General features: G+C 45.1%; 2 protein-coding genes and 2 non-coding genes across 4 annotated transcripts; all 4 read left to right on the top strand.

The window, feature by feature from the left end:
• The first annotated feature begins 2,361 nt into the window (after positions 1 to 2,361).
• trnat-ugu (transfer RNA threonine (anticodon UGU)) lies at positions 2,362 to 2,435 on the top strand. Its single transcript has one exon. It is a non-coding gene; the product is annotated as a tRNA-Thr (tRNA).
• Positions 2,436 to 7,256: 4,821 nt separating this feature from the next.
• LOC132465044 (uncharacterized) lies at positions 7,257 to 11,526 on the top strand. The gene is made up of 2 exons (XM_060061722.1): positions 7,257 to 7,316; positions 9,564 to 11,526. Exon 2 carries the CDS (start codon positions 10,084 to 10,086, stop codon positions 11,509 to 11,511), a length of 1,428 nt encoding a protein of 475 aa, XP_059917705.1. The 5' UTR covers positions 7,257 to 7,316; positions 9,564 to 10,083; the 3' UTR covers positions 11,512 to 11,526.
• Positions 11,527 to 11,623: 97 nt separating this feature from the next.
• LOC132460030 (uncharacterized) lies at positions 11,624 to 15,451 on the top strand. Its single transcript, XM_060055033.1, has 8 exons — positions 11,624 to 11,860; positions 12,104 to 12,685; positions 12,858 to 13,070; positions 13,254 to 13,474; positions 13,647 to 13,813; positions 13,903 to 14,004; positions 14,215 to 14,461; positions 14,637 to 15,451. The coding sequence occupies exons 1-8, from the start codon at positions 11,692 to 11,694 to the stop codon at positions 14,643 to 14,645; spliced, it is 1,710 nt and encodes a 569-aa protein (XP_059911016.1). The 5' UTR covers positions 11,624 to 11,691; the 3' UTR covers positions 14,646 to 15,451.
• A 1,223-nt stretch (positions 15,452 to 16,674) lies between these two features.
• On the top strand, positions 16,675 to 16,748 carry trnas-aga (transfer RNA serine (anticodon AGA)). Its single transcript has one exon. It is a non-coding gene; the product is annotated as a tRNA-Ser (tRNA).
• Positions 16,749 to 22,690: the final 5,942 nt, after the last annotated feature.

The following is a 22,690-nucleotide window of genomic DNA, read 5'->3' as shown; positions in this document are numbered from 1 at the left end:
AACTGTTTTTCACTAGCAAGGCGTCTGATGTCAGCTGGCAGTGATGATGATGCTACTCGAAGATGGTTTTCCAAGTTTGAGTCAGTCAGTCTTGAGCGGAAGCGAGTCTTTGCAAGAGTCAGTTTTGAAAAGAACTGTTCACAGCGATACGTTGTCCCAAACAGAGATGCAAACTTCAGGGCATGTCTCCTCAGGATGGGAAAATCCTCAGCACGAACATACAGTTTGTAAAAGTCCAGCAGAGAAAGGTTGTGGTACTTGGCTTTGAGCTCGTTGTTGTTTTGCAGATCAATTATTTCCATTTGGAGGTTGTCTGGCACATCAAACGGTTGCACATTAAATGGTGTCGCAAACACGTCGAGTTCCTTTTGTATATTTTTCACATCATGAAACCTCTCATCAAATGCCTGGATGAGTTTTGCACACTCACCAGCATATTTATTCGTAACATCAGGCTTTTGTTCTTGTCGGGTGGGAAAGTGCACAGTGTTTCCCCTTTCCAGCTGTCCTTGCCAAAGCCTTAACTTCACTTCAAATGATTTCACATTTGAAAGCAGAGAGCTGATGAGCTGGTTGGGACCTTGCAGCTTGATGTTTAGCTCTGACAGGTGCTTGCTGATGTCCACCATGAAGGCCAGATCACGGAGGAACTTGCCATCACTGAGCTCCATGACAGGTTTACCCTTCATCTCCATGAAGCGTCTGACTTCTTCCCGCAGTGTATAAAACCGTGCGAGCATATTTGCACGACTCAGCCATCGCACTTCACAATGATAAACCAGATCACCATACTCTGACTCAAGCTCGCTGAGTAACTCCTTGAACTGGCGGTTGTTCAGCCCTCTGCTTTTAATGAAGTTTATGGTGGACACAACTGTTTTCATCACATTGTTAAGCTTCAGGGAATGTGCACACAAACTCTCTTGATGTATGATACAGTGGCATACAACTAAATCACTTGGATCCAGACTCAGTCGGCTCATTTCTTTTTTGACTAAAGCAGTCAATCCTTTTTGCGCGCCAACCATTGCGGGAGCTCCGTCAGTGGCGATGCCGCTCAACTTCTCAAATGGCAGTTCAAAATTGTTCATGGCCACAATAACTTGATTGAACATATCCTCACCTTTAGTAGTGCCATGCATGGCTTGCAAAGACAGCAACTCTTCCTTTGTTTCAAACTCAGACGTAATCCCACGCAGAAAAATGGCAAGCTGCGCTGTGTGTGTGATGTCTGTTGTCTCGTCACAGGCCAGAGAAAAATACTCAAAGTCTCTTGCAGTGTTCTTGAGTGTTTTTTCAATATCTTGCGCCATATCAGTAATCCTTTCTGAAACGGTTCTCCGGGACAAACTGACGCTTTGAAATAATTTCACTTTGTCGGGCGCGAGCAGCTCCGCGGCGGCTACGAGGCACTCCTTCACGAACTCTCCTTCAGCGTGAGGTTTCAGCTTCGTGGCTATCAGTTCACTCACCACAAAACTTGCACGCGTAATATTCTCTCTGTCAGTCTGTGGCCGTGTGAAAGCTGCTTGTTGAGCACCCAAACTCCGACGAAGAGCGTTAATTTTATCCAGACGCATTTGTCCTTTCAACTCGTCGAGTTTAGCATGTTTCGAGCTGTAATGGCGCTCGACATTGGCCTTTTTCATCACCGCAAGCGCCTCGCCACAAACTAGGCACACTGGCTTGCCTTTCACTTCAACAAAGAAAAAGTCGTTTGTCAATTTTTCCTGAAATACGCGGCATTCTGCGTCCACCTTCTTTTTCTTGACAGTCGCCATGATGCATCACTTGTCTGTGTCGGTACTTGTCATGTGTCAGTCACTCCGACCCAATGCAGTGGTACGTACATCACATGCTGTATTCACTGACCCTGACGTTGACTCGGACATAGGACTCTCTCTCGGAAAACTAATGACGGGCGATATATTTTTTTTCCTGATTTTTTTTTTATTCATGTATGCATATATGAAGATATAAAATATAAAAATTGTATTGCATTGCGGGCCAGTTGAAATGGCCTCGCGGGCCGTATACGGCCCGGAGGCCGGACATTCCCCACCCCTGGTTTAAAGGATCAACAGAAATATGTCATGGTACTGCAGACCTCTTTCGTTGCCTTCCCAATCATTTGCTGAAGCATTTCTCCTGAACTGAGAGGGGTGCTGTGGCTGGGACTGTCATAGTGACTGTCTAGTTCACAGAAGAGGCAGTGTTCTAATCACATCAGTAAGTTGTATAATGTAAGTAACCTACTCAATTGGAATTCCTTTAGCCGCCAGTTCTGATAGCTTAACACATGATCGGGTCACGCTACATGAGACCTTTTTCATTGGTGTCTCAAGTAAACATTACAATAGGGGTACTGTGGCTTAGCTGGTGAAAGCGCCTGTCTTGTAAACAGGAGACCCTGGGTTCAACTCCCAGCAGTACCTACACGTTTTGCAACAGCATCATCTGGTGTAGATGTGATAAAAGTGTTTCTTGCAGTTAAAAAAAAACGGAATTGTCCTAACTGGCAATCTTGCTTGTGGTTGTAAACTTGCAATCCATCAATGCAATAGACTTTCCATCAATGACAACGGCGGCAGGCAAGCAAAATTCTCTATAAAATGTATGATACCCTAGTGCCAACTGATGACCTATTTGTCCCTTCTATCGTTAAGCAAAGCTTCAGGAATCGGTTTTACAGATGTACAATTGAAGTAACACAGGGGACTTCTCTCAACGGCAAAGCGTATGCTTCTCATGTAGAAGGCCTGAGGTTCAATGCCTGCCGTCTCCAAGAATCAGCTGGTTGCCACAGACAAGATGGAGTACCTCGAGGGACAGTCCAGACGCAACAACCTGGTGTTTGATGGCATCGCTGAATCACCAGGAGAGAACTGGGCAGAGGCAGAGGAAAAAGTGAAGAAGGTGCTGGCTGAGAAGCTACAGCTGCAGCAGGACGTGGAGGTGGAGAGGGCCCATCGCGTAGGGAAACCTGGAGGTGAACGACCAAGGCCGATCGTGGTTAAATTCCTCCGACACAAGGACAGAACATCAATCCTACAGCGCACAAAGGCACTCAAAGGAACCAGAATCTTCATAAATGAAGATTTCACAGAATCAGTGAGGTAAAAAAGAAAGGAGCTGATGCCAGAGCTAAGAGCGGCAAGAGAGAGGGGTGATATAGCCTACTTACGCCACGACAAGCTAGTTATCCACCCTCGTACCAGTACACCAAATCCACCAAGAGATGTTTAAATAACTCACTCATCCCAGGCATAATCCAGATACACACATAATCTACAAACCAGGTACGTTAAATGCACTCTGATGACAATCACAACTCACACATATCCCGGACAGAAGGATTTATTACAAAGGATTGCTAATTATGAGGATGTGGAAATACGGACCTTTCAACACAGTAACTATCACACACATGACATTGAAAATGATATAGATCCTGAGACTAATTTCTTTCACAGTTTAAAAAATGACTGCCGATACTACAATGAAGAGCAATTCAATAATACCATTAAGACCAGTCATAAACTTTCAATCATTCATTTCAATAGCAGAAGCCTGTATGCCAATTTTCACAACATAAAGTATTACCTCGGACAATTCTCGCAGCCATTCAACATTATTGCCATTACAGAAACCTGGATTAACAATGAAAGGGGCATGGACTTTGAACTCGAAGGGTACGAAATTATTTGTAAAAACAGAGAAAACAAGAATGGAGGTGGTGTGGCTTTGTTTGTAGATAAAAATCTCACCTACAAGGTAGTAGAGAACATGTCAACAGTGATAAATGATGTTTTTGAATGTGTTATAATTGAAATATTAATGGAAAAAAAGAAAAACATCATTGTGAGTTGCATGTACAGAACTCCAGGCTCCAATATAGATTCTTTCATTAACTGGGTTGCAGAAAAATGTACAAAATCAAACCAAAAAACCATGTTTATCTGCGGAGACTACAATATTGACCTTCTGAACCCAAACAAGCACAGAATGACAGACAAATTCATTAACACCTTATACAGTCTCAGTCTGTACCCTAAAATAACTAGACCCAGTCGAATCACCTCACACTGTGCCACGTTAATCGACAACATTTTCACAAACGTCCTAGATAACAACACAATAAGTGGATTATTAATAAATGACATCACTGACCATTTACCTGTATTTATTGTCTATAACTGCAACTACAGTAAAACCTCCAAAGACATCAGACCACAATACAGACGAGTCAGAACAGAGGAATCTATGATTGCATGAGAAAACAATTTGATTGCATATGACTGGGACTCAATATATAAAGAAAATGATGTGAATATAGCATATGATAAGTTTGGCAAATCTTTCAAACAGTTATATGATAAAAAATTGTCCAGTTAGGGAAGACAGCAGAAAAAATAAACATAAAAATGACCCATGGATCTCAAAAGGATTACAAAATGCTTGTAAAAAAAAAAGAACACTCTATATAGAGAATTTGTCAAACACAGAACTAAGGAAGCAGAAAATAAATATAAGAAATACAAAAATAAGTTAACAAGTATCAGAATATGTAAAAAAGAATATTATAGTACAATATTAGAAAATAATAAAAATAATATTAAAAGCATATGGACCATATTAAATAATGTGATTAGAGATACCCCGAGACATATCACTTACCCCCAGTATTTCAGCGAAAATGATAAAAAAATTAATAAAATGGAAGAGGTGGTTAATCAGTTTAATAATTATTTTGTAAACATTGGACCAAATTTAGCGGAAAAAATACCTATGACAGATACTTTAGCCCATGATGATATACCTATTAAGAGAAACACCAGCTCAATGTACCTCAATCCTGTTCTTGAAAAAGAAATTCTAGATGTTGTAAACAAATGCAAAAACAAAAACTTCCGTTGATTGTGATGACATTGACATAAAAACTGTCAAAAGGGTAATTACGGGTATCTCTAGACCATTAGCACACATCTGTAACCTGTCATTCCAAACTGGACAATTTCCTAATAAAATGAAAACAGCCAAAGTCATACCGATGTACAAAACTGGCAATAAACACCACTTCACAAATTATAGGCCAATCTCTCTGCTCCCACAATTCTCTAAAATTCTTGAAAAACTCTTTAATGACAGATTATGCAAATTCATAGATAAATACAAATTACTCACCGACAGTCAATATGGATTCAGAACAAACCGGTCAACAGCACTAGCCTTAACAGAACTCACAGAAGAAATCACTAACGCCACGGACAATAAGAAATTTGCGATCGGGACATTTATAGACTTAAAAAAAGGATTTGATACTATAAATCACAATATATTAATTACAAAACTAGAACAATATGGGATCCGGGGGGTCGTTTTGAATTGGGTGAGGAGCTATTTAGAGAGAAGGCAACAATTTGTGATGATGGATGGATTTAAGTCAGAATGCTTGGACATTGTGTGTGGGGTTCCGCAGGGGTCAGTGCTGGGACCAATGTTATTTAACATGTATATCAATGATATTTGCAACGTATCGAAATCTCTGAAATTCGTACTTTTTGCAGATGATACAAATATACTGGTTTCTGGGGAAAATTTGCAGCAACTTCTGTCCACATTGACCGTAGAGATTAGTAGACTAAAAAAATGGTTTGACAGAAATAAGTTATCTCTAAACCTAAATAAAACTAAAATTATGATATTTGGAAACTGTAAAAAATCGGAAAACATTGAGGTACAAATAGAGGGTGTAAACTTAGAAAGGGTATATGAAAACAAATTTCTAGGGGTAATCATTGTCGACAAAATTTGCTGGAAACCTCATATAAAACACATACAAACCAAACTATCAAGAAGCATCTCAGTCCTGTGCAAAGCCAAGCACTTCCTGAATATTAAATCACTCCATATTCTTTATAACTCATTAATATTACCATATTTGTATTACGGTTCAGAAATCTGGGGAAACACATACAAAAGCTCTTTACAACCGTTGTGTATTCTTCAGAAGCGAGCCATTAGAATAATCCATAATGTAACTTATCATGAACATACTAATCAACTATTCATACAGTCCAAAACTCTCAAATTTCCTGATCTGGTTGAATTCAAAACTGCCCAAACAATCTTCAAAGCCAGAAATGATATGCTACCAAAAAACATACAGGCAATGTTTTCTGAAAGGGAGGGACGTTATAACTTAAGGGGACAGCTGAACTTCAAGGTCCACCACACACGCACAACGAAAAAGAGCTTTTGTATCAGCATCTACGGAGTTAAATTGTGGAATAAGTTAAGTGCGGAAGTACAGAAAAGCCAAAGCATAAGTCAGTTCAAAAACAAATATAAAGACATCGTCTTCACAAAGTACAGAAATTTAGAAAAGCCTCTGTAACATTGACATATGTAGACTGTAGTTTGTAATATACATGGTATTTGTATTTGTAATATATATATATATAGTAACTTATAATATACATGTATAGGTATTTATAGTGTAATATAGATTGTTTATAGTATATATATACATATATATAATTATATATAATTGTATACAGTTATATATGTAATTGTTTACAATATTTGTGTGTGATTATATTGACTATTTATAAATATACGTAGATATATATGCGTAGATATATATATATATATACACACAATTATTCTGTATTCATATTTGTATGCATTATTATAGCTTGCATTTTACTGACATGTTGGTGACATCTATCCAAGCTAAATTGATCTATTAAGGGGTAGGACTAGATACGTTTTTTTACTTCCTCCTACCCCCTTTCGAGCATGTAGAAAGTTTTTTTTTAAATTTTAGTTCTTTTGTGTGTTTTTTTTTGTTGTCTCTTTTATTTTTTATTTCATCTATTAATAATCAATTGATAATCATTAATTGATTAATAATCATGTTTTTTTTTATTGCTTGCATGTTCGAAATAAAGACAATCAATCAATCAAGATGTGATCAAAGCTAGCTTCAGTCAATTTGAAGACTATTTCAAAATTCGATCAAGCAAGGCTTAACCTACCCTAAGTGTTCCAGACTCTTCCTGTTCCAAAAAGCCAGAGACTTGGAACTCTAAAAGTGTGTTGTCGTCTCCGAGGTCCTAACACATTACAAAAGGTCCGAACAATTCCGAACGAGGTCCGAACACATTCCTAACGAGATCAAAGAGTTTCAAACAAGGTCCGAACGAGGTCCGAACATTGATTCCGAACTGTGTCACGTGACCGAGGAGGCGTGGTTATCGCTTTAGAGTCGCAGTCATTCTTTTCCACCGCATCACTACAGACTCGGGAAAAAGGTTTGGAAACTTGATTAATACTCATAAAAGCAACACCATAAAAAACAAAACGGTTAAAGATTGCATTTCTCGTCCCGGCAGCATGATATTCAACTTTGTATTTCAACTTTCTTGTTACGAGGCCACTTTGCTAACGGAGCTTCTGACTGCTGTTCATACTAACACTGTGTGGCTGCGGCCAGCGGTGTGGGGATATTGGCGATATGATGGAATCAGAAGACCAATAATAACTTATTTATTTGCCGTTTAATGATGTCTTGTGATGTGAAATAATTGTGCCAGGGTTCGTCCCCTCTGGTTATGGAGCCTCGTTATATGTTGGGGCAGATGTGTCCAGACATGTTTATGACATGCTTGTGCCAAGTTTAATTATTAACAATAATAAAACAGTACTGCAAAACATACCTACCTACCTACATAAATACACACACACACACTCACACTCACACACACACACACACATTATAATAATTTCCTCCACTCTGTCCGTCTGTACACACACATAGCCTAGCTCGACATTAACCTGTTTTATATTTAAAGGTTGGGTAGGTGATTTGCGAAACGCCAGCAGATTTTGAAAATACACAACTCAAATGGTCCTACCCCCTCTCCTTCAACGCTGACTCTGACTCCACCCATTCCAAGTACCTGGACGCGCAATCATGCACGAGCGCGAACAGAGATGAGCGAGAGCGAGCCAGGCTAGCGTAGGTTTGCACCCAGTTGCACCCAGTACCGCGGGAAGTAGGGGTGCTGGGGGTGCTGCAACACCCCCTGTCCGAGGCCCTGTCTTATCACAGAAAACGATCATTTCTAAAAACTCCGGCCAAAGTGGAGATTTCTGAAAACGCCGGTTATGTGTTGTCGTGTCAACGGGGAGAAACGGGATTTTAGGTTCTGAAGCGTCACATTATGCACCAGGAAATGCTTAACGTCATGTGAGCGCCCACTGTACCGTATTGGTCAGAATATAAACACAAATCCCATTGTAAGACGACCTATATTTGGAAAAAGATTTGAAGACCAGATCCGGTTTTTATGAATAAATAAATTGTATTCATTGAAATAATATACGAAAATAAAAAGGCATCGAATAAAACACTGCATTGCCACTAAACAGTAGTGCAAATAGGCCGTACTGATGTGTACACCAAAGACTATTCCTGACACTCCTCTGCCCCGCTGTGTTCGCTCTGGCTGTGGTCGCTCCGAACTGTTTCGGCCCGTGGCAAAGCGAGTCATCCTCGCTGCTGTCCAAGGCATTTTGAGACGCAGCATTTATTTAGTGCTGAAAAAAGGTTATATGAAAAAGTGTGAGGGTAGCGGTGGTGCGCTAAACTTGTTCTGTGAGCAGCTGGATGTGAACGATCGATTTTCAACTGTGCGCGCATGCACTGGTGTAATCTTTTTTATCAATGTAACGAGTTGCGAGTTTTTTTTTTCCCAGCACCCCCTGCTGAGAATACGTTCTCGCTGCTATGGTTGCACCAGATGTTATAAACATTAAACGGTCACATAAATCATTACTATTTTTAGAAAATGTATGTTTGTTTCATATAATTGTATTGGAAGTCCTGGTTTTCACTAGGGTTGCCGCGGTGTGGACATTTTCACACCGAGTAATACACTCGTCTCCACACCGGTATTACCGAGTATAAACGGTATAAACTTTGAAACTAGGTCAACCGCCACACAAGCATCGGTTTTTAGACCCTTCTCGTCCTTCAGTTGCCGCCAACGTTCGAAAGCAGCGCCTAGGATTATTCTTGATTTCAGTTTTTCTCTTTCAGCGTTTTTATTATCAATTACTCTCTGAAAAAGAGTTTTCCTTCTCTTTGCTGGTGGTGGTGGTGGTGGGGATGGTGGCGTCTTGTCTGCCATGGAAATTGTCTTCTACTGCTAGGTCCAAATGTGGATTAACTAGTTCCAGTAGCTACCGCAGGATAACAACAAACAGGAGCTTGCTCTGGGTCACGAGTACTGCACGAAGGGGTCGCGCGCGGGGGAGGGGGAGTGCAGTACGACCGTTTGATTGACGTACTTACTGTCCAATGCAACGAGGTGGCAATCCAAATGATTGGCTGGAGTTTTTCGAGCCCTGCCCGTTCCACAGATGATTGACTTGTTTAATTTTCATGTCAGTACTTCTAACTCAGTGGCTGTAAGCGGGTTATGATAAGGATTTCAAGTAATTTTGCAAAAATGGCCAAAAAAGCGAATCACCTACCCAACCTTTAATGTTCGCAGATGACTAAGACAGGAAAGCCAGACAGCTACTGGAGGGACCTCTGTATAAAATATGCCCAGGGCCTTTACCGCTTCTCGACTGACAAACGGCCAGGGGCCAAGAAATGGAAAAAGGCCTTGGAGAACATCGATGCTTGCCCCCTGCAGAGCCATAGTGGTAGTAAGGATCTGTTCGGGAGAAGCCTTCAGTGCTCCTGTGGCTTCCACAAGGTATGTGAAATTATTTTCCCCTGTGGGTTCCACAAGGTAAGTGAGTTATTTACTAACTGATTGTTTACAGGTTTGCTTGTTTCTTCCTCTGGTGGGCTTCAGTGATTTTGCAGTAATGCCTGATGTATTTTAACAACTGGAGAAAACTAGTAGTGTGGGATTCTTAGATGTATGTACCATGGCCTCTCTTTGTGAACCCCCCCCCAGCCAGCAGATCTGTCATCAGGAGCTGGGTCCAGTGAGGCAAGAGTAGTTGAGACGGAGGCAGGGCGAGTCCGAGTCGGCTCAGAGGCAGGAAGAGGAGACACGGATGCAGGGGGAGCCCAGTCCCACACAGAGGCAGAGGCAGGGCGAGGAGACAAGGAGGCAGGGAGAAGAGACACAGAGACAAGGAAAGGAGTCACGGATGCAGGGGGAGCCCAGTCCCACACAGAGGCAGAGGCAGGGCGAGGAGACAAGGAGGCAGGGAGAAGAGACACAGAGACAAGGAGAGGAGTCACGGATGCAGGGGGAGCCCATTCCCACACAGAGGCAGGGAGAGGAGACAAGGAGGCAGGGAGAAGAGACAGAGACAAGGAGAGGAGTCACGGATGCAGGGGGAGCCCGGTCCCACAAAGAGGTAGAAGCAGAGAGAGGAGACAAGGAGGCAGGGCCATCAGTGGCAGGACAGGAATTGCAATGCTACGGGTGCAACCAGCTTGTGGAGGCAGCACATTTTTCAGAGCACCTGTCTGACCACCATACTCAGGAGACGTGTGACACCTGTGGGGCCAAGGTGCAGGGTACTGTTGGTCTTTTGAACCATATTCAACAGGTTCACTATGCAGGATTCGTTATGCCATCAACGCAAAAGCCAACAGTCCTAACATCGAAGCCAACGCCATCACCACCGAAGCCCACACTACTACCACCGATGCCAACTCCATCTCTGCTCCCTCCTTCAAATAGCTGTGCCACGCCATACCACACTGCAACTCCACCTAAACCAACTCCAGTAGTTTGGAAAGGTTTTCTTCCCGATCAGTTTCGGAAAGTAATCCAACCCGCAGATCAGGTGTGGATTGCCAAGTGTTTATATGAGCCTACAGGTCAGCTCAAGCAGAAATTTGAAGCCTGCTGGTTTCACCCCCCACTGGAGCCCAAACCCTCTCGTCCTGAGCCTGGGTGGTACCACCGGCAGAGGCTGTTCATCTGGGCACCCATGAGGATGTGGGGGATTTCCTTAAAATGCCCAAAATGTTCCGGGAAAATGAACAGCTCCGGTATATACAGAAAGGTCAGGGAGGTGATCGATGTGGATAGCCGCTATTACCTAGTGGGAGGGGACTATCCACGTTGCAGCAAGTGCTCGAACCCTTCCCTCTTAGTCTGTCCATGGAGCCAGGATATTCTCTCCCAGTTGGATGTGGCACACAGGAGCCTGTTCCCCGCTGTCCTCACAACCCAGCTGGCTCTGGACAGGAAAGCTGTGACTTTCCTAAAGCCAAGGACCAGTGGAAACAGTTCCTCCTACGTCCAGTCTGCGATGGAAGAAGCGCACAGTGAGGAGTGGGCACGGCAGACCATCCGCTACCTCTCGGACTGTGAGCGGCACAAGAAGATGGCTACCTTCATCCCCTCTGCAGCTGTCTATCTTCCTCCACCAACCTTCAGGCCCCTTCCACTTGCTCAATGGTTTGAGACGGTCCACTCCAACGACATTCTCAGCCATCTGGATGAGATGAAGGGTGAAGAGTGATCACTTCTACTTATGGTAGAATTCTGAAAATGGATTCAACAAAGAAGGTTAGCGTAAAAACTATATAAAATATAACATGTATAATTACAAAACAGGAAATTGGTTTACTTCTTAGTGCTTGTGTTTGTTTTACAGATCACCAAGAAGCTGGCCGGCGGGATCGGGGACAGTGCTGCATGGATGTCCAATATCGGAAACGAGTTAGGCCAGGTCCTGAACTCTGTTCTGACGTCGGGTGAAGGTGCAGGGTTGGAAGAGTTGTGCCAAGGCGTCGTCACTCGGTACAAGAATGCAGGCCAAGCTGAACCTGAGGCCATCTATGTCGACCGAGACTGCTGCAGCCAGTCAGGTGGGTGAAAATCCCCCACACACACACACACACACACACACACACACACACACACACACACACACACACACACACACACACACACACACACACACACACACACACACACACACACACACACACTGTTAGAACCATTTGTTATGAATGTATTGAAGTGGTACAGGCAATTGGGAATTTGCTTAATCATGGTGTAACCACACACAGGGTTAGGTTTGTCTATGTAATTATGTTGTTTTTTTACAGGCGTGTCTTCAGTGGCTAAGCTGTTTCACCCATGGCAAACTGCAGTGCGCTTGGACAGCTTCCACTTCATGAGGCGCTTTAACTGCGGCCTCACAACAGAACACCACCCTCTGTATGGCATCTTTTGTGCCAAGCTTTCCTCCTGCATTTTTGTATGGGACCAGGAGGATGTGCAACGCCTGAAGGAGGCCAAGAGAGAAGAGTGGAAGAGCAGCCACAGCGGGCATACTCCCACTGAGGAGCAGCTCATGGCCGCCATCAGTCCAGGCGAGCTGAAGAGGCACTGCAGGAGGAGGACCCGTGGAGTGGAGGAGATGCGGGGCATGATCTCAGGGCTGCTGGAATCAGTGTGGGAGCTGACGGACACCACAGGGCTGCGTCTGGTGAGCCATGACAGCATGCGCCATGTCTGGGAAGTGCAGCAGAAGCACCTGGAGTGCCTCCAAGACCCTGCAGGTGTGGCACTCTACACGAAGGTGGGGACACTCCAGAAGGGCGGCAAAGAGCTGGACGTCCTAAGGTGTGGTAGGGGGTCCTCCTCCCTGGAGAGTTTTCACAGACACCAGTGCGCTTTTATTCCAGGTACATTTGCATCAAGACATACTGTATTGTATGTCTTTTTTTAATGTTCTTTTCTGTTAGGACAGAGAATGTGTTGTAATTATTCAAAATAACTAAATGACCACTGTCGGGTATTCATGTGTATTCACTTTACAATAATGGTTGACTAAACATAGTATTTATTGTTCCTTAGGCTGGCGGTGCAATGCTGTTCATACACAGATGTACATGCTGGAGGGAGTATCGAGGTGGAACATGGGCCGGGCCAAGGAGGCAGTAGATGTGGAGGGGGCCTCAACGCTCAGAAGCTTCGATGTCCGCTTGATGTCCCACCTCAGCAACTTAAGCCAGCGCGTTCTTGGTTCCACTCTGGTGCCAGAGTTCACTCCACCCGGGAAACCTACTAGTAAGAGAGATCTCAGAGCAACACTGATTGACCAGAGTATTACATCCCCTCCTCTTTTTCTTAGGCACCCCCCCCTATTCAGAGGACATGCATTTCTGTTGCTCGAAGATTGTGCTATTCATGTAAGAGATGGATGTGTGTATGTATGTCCTTTCTTCATCTTTGTGTTTTTACTGGTTACAGGCGAGCGCATAGCAGTGGAGTATTTATTGGCCCAGACCAACAGAGCCCTTCTGGCTCCAAATCAGGTCCCTGAGGTCCCCTCGCAGGTACTTGAGGAGGAGGATGAGCCGGATGACACCATCAGCATCACTGACATTCTGTGCCAGTCAGCTGCGATAGGGGCTGGTGATCCTCCAGGTGCTGTGGTGGGTGACACTGAACCCGGACCCCTCGTCACACAGGTCAATAACACTTTCTGTAACGCCTTACTCCAAAACACAATATTTAACTGACGTAAATGTGGTTACATTTTAATAAGATAAATTAATATAAAATCAGCATTGCTCACATATTAGAAACAAGAGTGTACATTTATTTGCTTGGTTTTTCTTTTTCTCACTTATCAATTTTCAGACCAGCCAATGTGACTCAAGGGGCGTTGTGGGATGGGATGCGGTTGATAACCTGGCAGGCTACCTAGTTGGCTTGAATCGCACCATCACTGCCTTGCAATTGAAGGAGGAAGCGGACATAGTCCAGCTATATACAGCTCTCCATGACATGGACAAGAAGCATTCAAGGTACAAAATAGTAATTATTTTGTACACCAGAATTAAACATACATTCCATGGAATGAATAAAGAATATGGATGTCTCTTTCACCGTTTAGCTACACCCAGAAGGCTAGAAAGAAAGGACAGGCATCAGGAGGACCGTGGAGAGCACCGAGGAGGCCGAGTGGCTCTGCTCCTGGACAGCAGGCGGCAGAGAGGTGCTGGACCACAATTTGCTATCATTTTGGTTCAATACAAATCATTGATTAAGGGACAGCACATGTCACTGTGAAAAGTATTTATTAAGTGTTAACTTAATAAATAAAGTTAAATACTTTATTGCAATCCCTATTGACATTGTTACTTGGTTCTTCACGACTTTACATCCTTGTTCACAGTCCAGATCATATCATACTTCTTTCCCACAGACTATACATGACTCACGGCCAAGCAGCCCAGGATCCAGAACACCACAGGGTCAGTGAGTGTGTCTGCCTCAGACTGGCCAAGGAGTTCGAGCAGTCCCGCAACAGGCCCAAGGACACGAGGGGGAAAACCCTGCCCATCCCTCAGTCAATTGTGAGCATTTACAGCCACATTAGACAGCTGCTGGAGGACAGTGGTCCAGACGGCGCTGGCTCTGGTGCCGGTGAACAACACCACAGTCTCTGCATGGTATGTGTTATTTCATTTACCTTCCCCATACAGCCAAGACAGTATGTAAATATTTAACCTCAAGAAAAACCTCCACCTGCATGCTTGTTAGAAAATATGTAATACACAGTATGTAATAACCTTAGGGAGGGAGGATAGGCTTACACATATAAAATAATGAATGTTTGTCTTGTAGGCTGCTTAGGAGGGACAAGAGGAAGGACAGGAACATGCTGCTGCAGGGCAATGTTCTCCCTCAACAGCTATACCTGGCCAAGGAGCCTCTCCCTTCAACAAACACTCTCCCGGCTGCCCCTGTGCAACATGCACATGAGATGACATTTGAGGAGCCCGAAAACCGTGAGGGGGAAGCTTTCCCCCGCCAGCGCACTCTAGCGGCAAACAAGCCTACTGTCATCTCTCCGCCACCTCCACCTCCTCAGTTCCATCCACAATTTGGGCCAGCTCCTCCTTTTTCATATGCTCCCCCATTTCCCCACTTTCCATTTCCCCATGCTCCTCCTTTTCCGTATGCTCCCCCCTATCCGCACATTCCATTCACCCATGCCCCTCCTATGCCGCATGCTCCCCCATTTCCATCTGCACATGATCCTCCTTTACCTCAGGCTCCTCAATGTCAAGCTCCTCCAGAGTGCCTTCCAGGTGCCCAGCCAAGGCAACGTACCTGGAGGCTGAACAAAGCTGCCCATGAGGATGAGGATCTAATGGCTCGGGGGGAACCGCCACGGAAGAGGCTGATGAAGGAAAAGTACCACTACACCTGCAAGAAGTGTGGCTTGGACAAAAACAAAAAAACCGGACACACCCAGCTGAAGGGGCGGTGGTACTGTCCAGAGTCAGGACAGACCCTGGATGACTGGAGGAAGAGTGTAGGCCTTTAGTCACCATTACTTGTCTCTCTCTCTGTTTGTCGGTCTGTCTCTGTGTTGTTCGTGTCTGTCTCCCTGTCTGATCCCGACCAAGGCCTCGTAAGCCAGGCCGGTAAGTATTATTTTTTTTGGATACGCCCACACCTGCTCCACTAGTTGGGTGTGTGTGTGTGTGTGTGTGTGTGTGTGTGTGTGTGTGTGTGTGTGTGTTCTGTGTTGTCTGTTTGTTACAATAAAGTTCAATCATTTTATTTGAGCCAAGAACAGCCTTCGCGTTTTGATTTAATTTCCCCTTGAATAACAGGACAGTGACAGTGTCATCCATTGAATGTGATTGTGAAAACCAAAGCCAGAATCATTTACATTTACATTTATTCACAAAACCCAACATCTTTGCTGCTCAATTTGAAATGTGTTTTATTCACTTGTTGTTAAGGTGCTGCGGGTGCAGGCAGGCAGGTAGGACCCAAACGCAGACGGTTTCTCGAAAACGGCACTTTATTCAAGCCTAAGCGCTAAGGCACAAGAATCAGGGAACTCGGGAGACAACTCGGAACTCGGGAGGGAACAAGGAACACGGAACACGCAAGACTAACCACCAACACTAACCACGGACAACCACAACTAACCACAGCAAACCACGATAAACCACAATGACAGCACAAGGAACAAAGGAAAGACGAGGGCTTAAATAACAAACACAACGAGGAACAGCTGAGACACATTAGGGGAGGGAACAGTAATCAACACAGGAGGGAAACACAGGGAGACACCCACACCCTGACACTTGTGCTGCACAGATGTAGTCTCTCAAATAATTGAGGTTACCATAAAAAAGGAGGAGAAACATGATGGGGGTGTTATTTACAGTTATAGACTGTTAATACTGTTGTAACTTTAAATGTAGCATATGATATTTTGAGTTAATTGTTTGAATATTGTATTATATTCATTTCATCATATTAAATGCATTCATGTGCATAATTGCATAGTAACAGTGTTGACTTCGGTGATTTGTATGGAAATAGAGTTTGTGTGTTAAAAATGACTGCGCTACCCAAATGCATTGCATGTATGATGTATACTTCCGGAATGCGCTACGAGACGAGAGCAAGCGAAGATGCAAGCGATATTGCCACACCATCGGTACGATTCCCGCAAGAGACATGAAAATTAAAGTGATGATAAACCTTGCAATGAGTGCAGAACTGTGTGTAAACAATGTTGAGAAGATAAGAGAGTAGATAAAAAAATATATAGTGTACGTTCTCCTCCTTTTTTCCCTCCTTTTCTTTCTCTCTTTCCCCCCCTCTTTCCCCACTCTTTGACCCTTTTGCCCCATTTTTGGCCGAGTGGTTAAGGCGATGGACTAGAAATCCATTGGGGTCTACCCGCGCAGGTTCGAATCCTGCTGACAACGGTTCTATCTGAATACGTTTTTTCATTCCCTTGTTCAGCCAACACATACACATATTACGGTGAAACTGCATGAAATCAGTGCAAATATGTTAATCTAAGCATGTAGAAGGCGCCATATTTAAAACCTGGCATTATCTGGACAGGCTCTTAGCATTCGATGTTTTTTGACAACATGTTCTCCAAACATAAAATGTTAATATTTAAAGGTCTGATAGATCCGAAGACTAGTGTTGTCAGGTCCAAGTGCTGAATGCCATGGACGAGAAAACCCTTGGTGTGTTCCGAAGCAGGTTTAAAATGCACATTCTTGAGCAGTAAGGGGTTGTAGCTCAGTGTTAGAGCGTATGCTTTGCATGTATGAGGCCCCGGGTTCAATCCCAGGCATCTCTATTTGAGTGCCCTAGAAAAAGTCAGGTGAGTGCTATTTTGATCAAATGAGGTTTGATCACACAGCCTCAAGCGTTGCAGTCTGTTACTGTACGAACAACTGACAGACTTGAGGTCGATAAGCACCATTGTCCTGGCCAAGCGGTTAAGCTGATGCACTAGAAATCCATTGGATCCCCCGCTCCATGATTGAAATCTGCCACACCAGTTTACCACCTCTGCTTTTAGCAGGCAGGCTAAAAGCAGAGGTGTTGTTTAAACATTCATTACAGGAACCTACCAAAGATGTTGCCTAATGCTAATGTTCGAAACAAGTGAGAGAATTGAAACTGTGTTGTCGTCAACGATACAGGTTAATCAGTGCGTGCTGTCATAACTCGGCTCAACGGCGATGACAAAAACGGGAGAGACGGTGCATTACCAATATAAAATAAAGGTTTATTTCCATACAGAACATAACTAAACAAAACCGCCAACGAAAACCCCAAAAGGTGTGGACGCCTGCAAGGAGGGCCAATGAGTAGCGCCCACAGCAAGCAATCAGCTGCTCTTTTATTCGGCTGGAGCACCGGTCCCAGGTGCTCCAGATCCAGCTGATGGCATCAGCTTATCACCTGAAGGAAGATAGGTAGTCACCAAGTAGGCGGGGTCGTCACACCCCCCCCCATAAAGTCGGTGTCCCAAAGGGAACACCGGCACATACTAAAACATACAAATTGACCTGAAATTATCCCCCCCAAAAATATATTAATTCAAAGATAAGATAAATCCAAGAAAGAAAACACATAACTCCACCCTGCCCATGTCATGCTCCTTTTCCACCTGACCTCAGCAACCCTGGTACCTGGAGAAGCAAATTAAGAGAACAGACAGAACACAACACAAACAGCATGAAATGGCATCAACCTGGAGCAAAAAAGGTCTGCTCAAAGCGCGCTGCCGCTAGAATAGCGAAAGAGCAGAGAACCGTCTTGACCTTATCAAAGGCTTGCTGGACCTGCCAATATCCTTTAAGCAGGTCGAATTTACTTACAAACTTGGCAGGCCCAACACTGTCAATACAGTCGACCATTCGCGGCAAAGGGAAAGAATCTGGCTTTGTGACAGAGTTTACTTTTCTCATATCTGTACAAAACCGAGGTGTTTTGTCCTGCTTCGGCACCAAAATACAAGGGGAGGCCCAATTAGAGTTAGCCGGGACAGCCATATCATTTTCAACCATGTAAGCTACTTCAGAGTCAAGATGTTTCAGCTTCTCTGGTGACATACGGTAACAACGTTGTCTTATCGGCCTTGCATCTCCCACCTCGATGTCATGCTCCACCCAATCAGTGCGCGAAGGGACATCACCGAACAGACAGCGGAACTTCCGTACCAAGTCCGCCAGCTCACAGCGTCTAGAATCAGACAAATGGGACAACACCTTGTCCAAGCTACTTAGAGCTTCAGAATTTTTTAAACGACCACACAGCAAACTGTCATCGGGCTCAGGCACCCCATCCTCATGCATCCCAGCCACTGAACTAGCAACCAGAACTGGATGCACGCCTTCCTCAGCCTGACCTGACTCACTAACACGGTTGTAGAACGGCTTCAACAAGTTAATGTGACAAAGCTGTTTGGACTTTCTCCGCCCTGGTGTCGCAAAGAAATATTTCAAATCCGAGAGTTTCTCAATGACTGTATACGGACCGGTATACCTAGCCTGGAACGGCGAACCCACAATAGGCATTAATGCCAAAACTTGGTCCCCAGGACTAAACTCTCGCTGCACTGTGTGACGGTCATAATTTCTTTTCATTTTGCCCTGCGACATCTGCAACTTGTCCCGTGCCATACCACCCGCCACGAACAAACGATGCTGAAACCCGTTCACAAAATCAATCAGATTTTTTGGTGGCTCAGCAGGAATCGGTTGCAGAGGAGCAGACTTCACACTCTGATTCGGCTTCCCCGTTAATTGGCACACATGGCAGGTTCTAATATATTCGGCAAAAGAACTGTTTCAAGACATTTAAATACGTTTTCCTGACACCAAAGTGCCCACCCTCGTCGTGTGCCACTTTAAGGACCAGAGGCCTGAATTTAGTCGGTACAACCAACTGGTACACAGCATCCCCCACACCGTCACCCAAAACAGCCCATTTCCGAAACAGCAGTCTGCTACGCAAAAAGTAGCCACTGGCTGCACTCTTTATCTCTGCAGCAGACAAAACACGACCAAATAATTCATTTAAAGAGGAATCACCAATTTGCTCCTGCAGCAACTCGCTCTGTGACACTGACAGTGGAAAATCAGACAAAGACGGATCCTCAAAATCATCGTCACCAAGCTCCCCATCTGATAACTCAGGCTCAGCCTTACTCATTGCTCGTGTAACCACACAGGCTGAAAGAACCTCAGGTACCTCACTGGAACTCCAGTCAGAGACAGTACTAACCGGACAGAGCGTAACAACAGGTGAGGGAGGAGCATCAGCCCAGAGGCGGCCGCCAGCCAAGCCATTGCCCAAAATAAAATGAACCCCCTCTATAGGCAACGCCGGCTGCACTCCCACAGCTACCTCACCCTGCACGAGCTCACAATCCAGGACCACCTTATGCAAAGGCACGGGTAAAACCGTCAACCCCATCCCTCGACTGAGAATACGGTCCCCGCTGTCCGTCTCCGCGGACAAAGGCAGCACTGACTCAGTCATATAGGAATCATATGCCCCTGTGTCCCTCAAGATTGTAACCGGGACTTTAACATCGCTACCAACTAGCGATACAAAACCACTTCTAATGAAAGGAGCGTATGCTTCCAGAACATCCGGCTCACAGACAGAGGGAAACCCATTAGAAACACAGCCATTTCCCAGCATAGCTGCAGCCGCAGCTGGCTTAACATTATAGCTGCTCCCCCTATGTCTAGACCGCAACCCCGGACAATCAGCCTTCCAATGGCCCATCTCACGACAATAGTTACAGGTTATACTGCTGTCAACACTGCTCCGTGAGTGAGACTCGGGTCTAAACATGCCAGACGTCCCGGAACGCATCTGGTCAGCCGCCGCAACATCTCGCCTGCTTCCACCCTAGCCAGAATCACAGCGGGCGAGTGTGCGCTCTCTCACATCGCCCTTATGGAGCAGCACGTACTCATCTGCTGACACAGCCGCTTCTGCAGCAGAGGCAATATTCCTTTTATTAATATAGGTTGCAATCATACCAGGTAGCATATTTTTAAACTGCTCCAAAATTACCAACTCACACAACTCATCAAAAGTAGCTATATCAAGCGCAGCCAACCAATGTTTAAAATGGGTAGTTAAATCCCGAACAAATTCAACATAGGTTTGGCCACTTTCCCTTTCCCAAGCCCGAAAACGTTGGCGATATGCTTCAGGCACAAGCTCATAAGCCTTCAGCACTGCAGATTTTATTTTAACATAACTACTGCTATCAGCCGCGCTCATAGACGAATATGCCCCCTGCGCCTTACCTGTGAGGACGCACTGGAGCAGCAGAGCACAGTCCTCACCAGACCAAAAAATGAGTCAGGATCCCTCTCATTAAACGGTGGCAACAGCCGCAAGTTGTTGATGTCAAAGGGCCGCGCACCGACCCCAGACACCTGCCCCTTCTGACTCTCAGCAGCCAGACGATAACCCTCCCGCTGGCGGATCACCTCCAGCTCTATCTGTTTTTTAGCTTCCATCTCACATTTAAATCTCTCATGTTCCAACTGCATCGTGAGGAGCTCTTTTTGCTGCTCAAACGTCAGCCCCTGAGTCTGAAAAGACATGCCTACGGCAGGTGGAGAAGCTGGCACCGGGCCAGACGTAAGGACTCCCAGTTCAATAAGTTTTACCTTCAAAGCAATATTAATATCTTCTTTACGCTTCCTTTCTATCCCGGCCACCGAATAATACTCCGACAGTTTCAACAACTGTTCCTTTGTACACTTGCCCAAGGCCTCCTCTGACGGAGCCGCCACAAACGCTTCACATTCAGCCATCTCAAGACCACCACGAGGACCAAGCAAAACACACCGTTATGCCCGAACCGGACCAGCAAGACAGCGAAGTGTCCCCGTGCGCACTAAGAGGATCCCAGTTTGGAGTTTCCCCGCTAACTAAACATCAACCCCCTACCTAAACTCCCGGCTAGTCTTCATGCAGCGGGCAGTGGCGGGTACTTACGCACTAGAGACCGCTAACCCGGGAAAGCGACTAGCAAGCCAGCAACTCCCCCGAAATCACGGACATGCTCCCAAGACAATGCTTTAACCACTATGCCGCCACAACACTACCACGACCCCCGCAACGAACCCAAAGGGGAACGCCGCTATGCCTACCAGGGAAAACTCCGCACCGCACTAAGACCCACACGCTGAGGACAACACTTGTCAACCGGCTTTTGTTAATGGCATAAATTAAATGAGCGACCCAGATACTCACCCTGATCCGTCAGCCCATATGCACCATGTACTCTCCCCTTAATTACGGAAAAACACTCGCAAAATGAGCAACAACCGTTTTACCCTTAAGGCAAACAAACAAAGGCACATGTGTGCCGGACGTGTGCCTCCACCGGCACCGCCCACAAAGTCCGTACTAAAAGGAGAACACCTGCAGCCAGGCCAACCAAACTCCAAACTCACGTCAAACAAAATCTACACTCAACTGTGGCTCAAACCGAATGGACGAGCCCCCATTTGTCATAACCCGGCTCAACGGCGATGACAAAAACGGGAGAGACGGTGCATTACCAATATAAAATAAAGGTTTATTTCCATACAGAACATAACTAAACAAAACCGCCAACGAAAACCCCAAAAGGTGTGGACGCCTGCAAGGAGGGCCAATGAGTAGCGCCCACAGCAAGCAATCAGCTGCTCTTTTATTCGGCCGGAGCACCGGTCCCAGGTGCTCCAGATCCAGCTGATGGCATCAGCTTATCACCTGAAGGAAGATAGGTAGTCACCAAGTAGGCGGGGTCGTCAGAGTGCGATTTCAAAAGCGCACGCTTTTGTGCGCTCAAAAGCTAGTGTGCGCTCAAAAGCTAGTGCCGGTCAACACATTGATATGAGTACGGTACGTCAGTGTTTCCCACACATTGACGAGACTATGGCGCCCCGCCAGTCTAATTTCGGCCGCCATAGTCTCTGCGTGCACATGAAGTTTTTTTTTTGGTTTTTTGTTTTTTGCTCAGACGAAGTTCGTGTCGCTCTCATTGGGATTGCATGAGAGCACGAAGTTCGGCTGTCAGCCTGCGACTGTGCCGAATAGCCTTCTGCAGCCGAATCCAAGTTGGCAATCCTTGAACTTTATTTAAATGAGAGTCTGGCGAATCGTGATGAAAGCCAATCAGTTTAGCGTGCGTGTGCTTACGTTGCAGAGGGTCTTGAGTTGTCTAAAAAATAGAGAGCGCGACATTCGGAATTTTGCATTAACGTATGAGCACTACCTTATCAGCATCCATGATCAGTAAGTTAACTAACTGTAAACATACGATGCTCACAGAGGTGATGCATTTTTAGATGCATACTGTTTGAGAACATAGAAATCCG

Source organism: Gadus macrocephalus, chromosome 1 (genome assembly GCF_031168955.1).
Source record: "Gadus macrocephalus chromosome 1, ASM3116895v1".
Classification (NCBI taxonomy): domain Eukaryota; kingdom Metazoa; phylum Chordata; class Actinopteri; order Gadiformes; family Gadidae; genus Gadus; species Gadus macrocephalus.
The sequence above is the reverse complement of the archived record's forward strand: the minus strand, read 5'-3'. Positions and strand labels throughout refer to the sequence as shown.